The sequence below is a fragment of the Cryptotermes secundus genome, unplaced genomic scaffold, assembly GCF_002891405.2.
Source record: "Cryptotermes secundus unplaced genomic scaffold, Csec_1.0 scaffold582, whole genome shotgun sequence".
NCBI lineage: Eukaryota > Metazoa > Arthropoda > Insecta > Blattodea > Kalotermitidae > Cryptotermes > Cryptotermes secundus.
This window is the reverse complement of record NW_019724752.1, coordinates 40929-46444: the sequence shown is the minus strand read 5'-3', so window position 1 is coordinate 46444 and position 5516 is coordinate 40929. Positions and strand designations below refer to the sequence as shown.

The 5516-nt window shown below is 40.0% G+C and overlaps 1 protein-coding gene across 3 annotated transcripts in view; it reads left to right on the top strand.

The window, feature by feature from the left end:
• Window positions 1–5516, top strand: part of LOC111862920 (glycerol kinase) — a 23365-nt gene that overhangs the window by 5124 nt on the left and 12725 nt on the right. For all 3 annotated transcript variants that reach the window (XM_023848777.2, XM_023848776.2, XM_023848778.2), the window contains exons 5-8: window positions 1289–1398; window positions 2876–2978; window positions 3952–4062; window positions 4179–4435. In XM_023848777.2, coding sequence (XP_023704545.1) covers window positions 1289–1398; window positions 2876–2978; window positions 3952–4062; window positions 4179–4435 — 581 coding nt within the window. The remainder of the gene's footprint in view (window positions 1–1288; window positions 1399–2875; window positions 2979–3951; window positions 4063–4178; window positions 4436–5516) is intronic.

Here is a 5516-nt window from a genome sequence, read left to right as displayed (position 1 = left end):
TACAGAAAAAATACAGTATACTCTACACATATGCAAATATTCTGTAGCCAGTGCCATATATACCCCATTCTTCTGTGCTGGAGGGTTTGAAAGGGTATGGAAAGAATTTATAATTTGTCAAATGTAACACATAAATTGTAAAATTTTTACATATATAAATAAAATGTTTCATCGACATATGATGTGAACCATTACAGGTTCTCACATTCAGGTGTAGAGAGAGATGAGTGGCAAATATTACAAAGAGAAATCTGTATATCATTCAGATTCATGGCCATGACAACGCAAAGGTAGGACGAAATAACAAAAGTTTTTGCAAAGCATAATAGGGTTGCTCAAATAATAAAATATACCCATAATATATTTGCAGAACCCTCTTCTCGAGAACGACAAGGCGGCACAAGCTCCGCTCCCGTCCAGAGACATAATAAGAAAGATGACATGAACCTACTTGGTTTATAAATTCCAATAAAATCTTAACAAACCAATTACAAATATTTTAATGTATTGGAACAGCCACTGTAGTTGTAAAAACTTTAGATTTTATACCCAATTATATATTATTAATATTATATGTATACATTTTAACATTCAGAACATATATTGTAATAGTAATTTCCAACTGTATTGATGTAAAGGTGTCCCTCTGATGATGGTCTCTGAAGACTGAAACATGTAAGGGCATAAATAATTGAAATAAGAAAAATCTTCACCAGTCACACTAGACGGAACTGTTTAACTTTTCATGAAGTTGATGGATTTTCACAAAGGTTAGAGAGCAGTCCAGAGCAGTTCTTATGTAGTCAGGGAGGCACATACTGACATTCCAGGAGAAGCTGCCACCTTGTGTCAGTATCTGGGTACAAGACTATGTGGTTTCACATGTGTGATCGCTGCTGTGAAGACCTCAATACAGTGAGATCCCACTAATTCAGACTAGTTGAGAGTGAACCCTTGTCAAAATTAGTGAAAGTCTGAGTTATGGAAGTTGTACTGAGAATATGTTCATCGAAGTTATAAAATGGACTTCACATATCTTTTTAAGCAATACTGCTTTATTTTGAAACATAGATTTCATATCATAAAATAAATTACTTAGTAGTATTGTGATCACTTTTGTTCCTCTTTTGCACTGTTCTTTTCCTGTATTTGCTAGCACTACACGTGGCAATTTGCAATCTCTGATCACAGGAATGTGATCGTCGGGGTTGTAATGCACATAAAAAAGGTCCAAATTTCAAATTGATGAGGTTTTGCTGTGCTTACATCATTCATTTTCTTCCTGTAGAACTTGACTGGTGGCAAAAATGGTGGTTTATATATTACTGACGTCACAAATGCATCTAGGACCATGCTAATGAACATAAAATCTCTACAGTGGGATCCAGTTTTATGCAGGTATGTTGTGTTTTGAAACAAACAGTTGTAAATCTGGTAGTTGTTGTCTCCCTGCCGCAAGTTGTTGATGTCACAGGAAGCAGGGCTTTTTCTCTTTAGCTGGTGCATGGTGGTACACATGCTGGGGCACTGGCAGATTTGTCAGAAGCTTTGCATCTTCATTCCTTGCTTTGACTCTGAAGGTGACAGTGCTATATTCCTTCAGAACATCAGTGAATCCATACAAACTACACCGCATAACATTCCAGAAAATAGCACCATTCTAAACTGTGGTTAGGATGTGTCTTGTATAGTCCACTACAGCTCACAGTTGTCTTCGTGTGTGTGTGTGTTCCTCTTCATGCTTGCAGTAAACTCCTGTTAATCCAGTATCCAGGCATCTGGAATTCTCTTCCAACCAGCAGAAAGGTTCAGTGAAAATTTACTATTTTTATAGTTATTGTTTTTCTCCTCTTCACATTACCCAGACTAGTTCTGGGGCCCACCCAGTCTTCTATCCAGTGGGTACCAGGGGATTTTCCCCTGCAGTGGTCGGCTTCATGTTGACTTTACCCCTAGGGAAAGAGCATCCGGTATCCATTGGATAGGATGCTGGGTGGGCCCCATAGCTGGTCTGGATGACATGGAGAAGAGAAAATTCTTGACCCTACTGGGTCTTGAACTCCAACCCCTTGGTTGTCCAGCCCATAGCCCATTGCCATACCACCTATGCTATCCTGACTCCCTTTAAATGTTTCCTATCACATATTAATTATTGACCACTAACTTGCTGTTTGTACAGCTGGGAGACATAGAATTGAAGATTTATAATTGTACCATCATGAAGGAATGTGGCCCACAAAAAGCTTACCCAAGCTGGTGCTAAAGCCCACCAAGTGCTCTCTTGGTAGTTACTGTATCAGAGTGTACTATGAAAACACTGGTGAAGCATTTACTGATTATTATTGTAACATCTAGGAGCTGGGACAGCGTAGTCGGTATAGCAACTGGGTACAGGCTGGACGACTGAGGGGTCGGAGTTCGAGTCCCGGTAGGGTCAAGAATTTTCTCTGCTCCATGTCGTCCAGACCGGCTCTGGGGTCCCCCCAACCACCTATCCAATGGACACTGAGGGCTCTTCCATTGGGGGTAAAGTGGCAGGGGCATGAAACTGACCACTCACCTCCAGCTGTTGCCAAAGTCAAGAAAATGTGGATCTATACATCCACTCCCCCATACTCCTTCATGGCATAGTGCTTAATTAGTTAAGCAGAAGGACAACTTTACCTTACCTTTACCTTTTACTGTGACATCTAACTTTCTTTAGTAACATGCAGCAGAATCTGTCATACTTGGGTCTTCTGTGTCATGACAGCTCGTAGTTTCTCTGAACCATCGGTATTCACATACCAGTCTTCATGGAGTCATAATCCAGAAGACCAGAATATGAATTGTCACTGCTGCAAGAATCTGAAATATGAAATACGTTTTGTTTTAGGTTCTTTGGTGTTCCAATGGATTTGTTACCGGAGATTCGAAGCTCATCAGAAATTTATGGCTATTTGATGGATGGTGCATTGCAAGGAGTACCAATATCTGGGGTAATTAATGTAGTATATCAGAAAAAGTGCACTTTCCTTCTCGCCATGAAGTTAGAGTAATAGCTGGGCAAGTAAATATAGTAGAACTTTATTGTAACTTAACAGTAGACTCTTGAATAGCTGCATGTGGATTAGCTGATTTTCACAGCAAAACTTTATAGAACCCGTTATATATTGATTATAGCTTTCTGCAATGATTTAAACGTAGTCCATTACATCTGTTTCAGTAAAATTTAGTGGTAATAATGATTTGCAGTAGATTATACATTTTGCCCTGTTGCAACTTCCTTTTCTACTGACTTGACTGCTTTTCATGCCAGCCTCTGCCACTGCTTGCTTATGCTGGAAACATATTGTTCTCTTACTGATTGGCCATAGCATGACCAGTAGACTCTACAATCCATAGTTAATTACAGGGTATAACTTCACACAGAATTTGTTAGGTTATTTGGATGATCTTCTGTTTTTGGGATAGTGCAGTCAGTACAGCAACTGGGTGTGGGCTGGACAACCAGGAATCTCTACCCCAAAGCACAATAGATCCCGGTGGTCATGGTGCAAGGTCCAAGAGGGTCCACCCCTTATACACTCATTCATTCATCTCTTCCCCATGTCATCAGGACTGTTTCTGGGGCCCGCCCAGCCTCCTATCCAATGGATACTGGGCGCTCTTTCCGCTGGGGTAAAGTGGCAGGGTTGTGAAACTGACCACTCACCTCCAGCTATTGCCAAGGTCAAGAATATGTGGATCTATACATTCACTCCCCCACACACCTTCATGGTGTAGCACTTAATTAGTCAAGCACAGGGACAACTTTGCCTTTTTCTTTTACCTGTGCTGTTCTCCCCTCCTTTATTGCAGAGATCCAAGAGTTCACTGTATATCGACATTTGGAATATTTACTTTGATTTATGAGATAGGTGTGAAACGAGAGGGTATCTGAAGTTCTGATCTGACATAATTTGATTTCAGTGTTTAGGTGACCAGCAGTCAGCTCTTGTGGGACAAATGTGCCTGAGGCAGGGCCAGGCAAAGAATACCTATGGCACAGGATGCTTCTTGTTGTATAACACTGGCCAGTCTGTAAGTCCAAAATAAGTACACTAAAATCGTCTTGAGCAATCAGCAGTGTTAGTGATCAAGTGAAACTCAGCATTGATGCACACATACACTTTTCTGTGAGTGTCATATAATTACAGGTGGTTCAATCAAACCACGGTCTTCTAACCACAGTGGCATACAAACTGGGAAAATCGGCAACTGCTGTATATGCGTTAGAAGGATCAGTGGCAATTTGTGGAGCAGCAATGAAATGGTTACGAGACAACTTACAGATATTGGAAGATATATCCGATTCTGATAAAATTGCACAATCTGATACCGACAGTAGTGAAGTGTACTTTGTGCCTGCATTTTCCGGACTTTACGCCCCATTCTGGAGGAAAGATGCTCGCAGGTTTGTTGCAGTTACACATCTCAATAAATCTGATGGATGAAGTCAAGGCAGAAACACCATGCCTACAATACCCTGTGTGTAAAACAGGCACTTGGAACATATTCTGAGGTTATAAAGTTGCTTTGGTAATATATTCACAAAGGTGTTATAGCCTGTTATCCTTTTTCTGTTACATTTGTTCACTGATTAGACCCCCCCAAAAAAGTTTACTGGATTCAGACCTGGAGATTGTGAATAGCAGCATTGTGTTGAAATCTCAAATAGGTTCACGGCATTGGAAAACTTGGAAACTGAGGTGGATGTTAATAAAGCGTGGGAAACTATTAGAGAGGATATAAAAATTTCTGCCAAAGAGAGTCTAGGTTATTATGAACCGAAGAAGCATAAGCCATGGTTCGATGAAGGATGCTCAAAATTAACAGAAAAAAAAAAAGGCCAAATTGGAATGGTTACAGGATCCAAGCGAGTTAAATGGGGATAATCTGAACAATATAAGACGTGAAACCAGCAGGTATTTCAGGAACAAAGAAAGGGAATATCTGAAAGACAAAATTGATGAGCTTGCAATGAACAGTAAGAACAAGAACATTAGAGACCTATATAGAGGAATAAATGACTTTAACCTTTATCGGACGGGCTTTTAAATTGCCGGTAGCCCCTGTATGGCCGGGATTTAAATCGCCTTTATTGAGGATCTTTGCAAACCTTGAGAAAAAAATACATATTTTCCGTTCTATGCAACATAGAAATATGAACTAAAAAGAATCTGAAAGACAAGAGAATTTTCTACATATATGTAAAAGATCACGTTTTAAAAATGAAAATTAAATCCCCTGTCTGTGGTTTTCCATCGCGAAGCTATCGGCAAAAATTAAAAATTCCATAAAAATTGATAGCAGCATGCCAGAATTATGCAGTTTTGGTCTCCCCTGTTCTGGTTACATTCCACACCATGCCAGTGACGCGGGGTCTAGGCCACTGAGTGTTATGAGAGGAGAGGCTGATTTCATCATGCCTACACGATTTATATGCGTTTGCTTCTTAGCTTTCATTCTACTAAACAGGGCCATGTTTGTTTTGC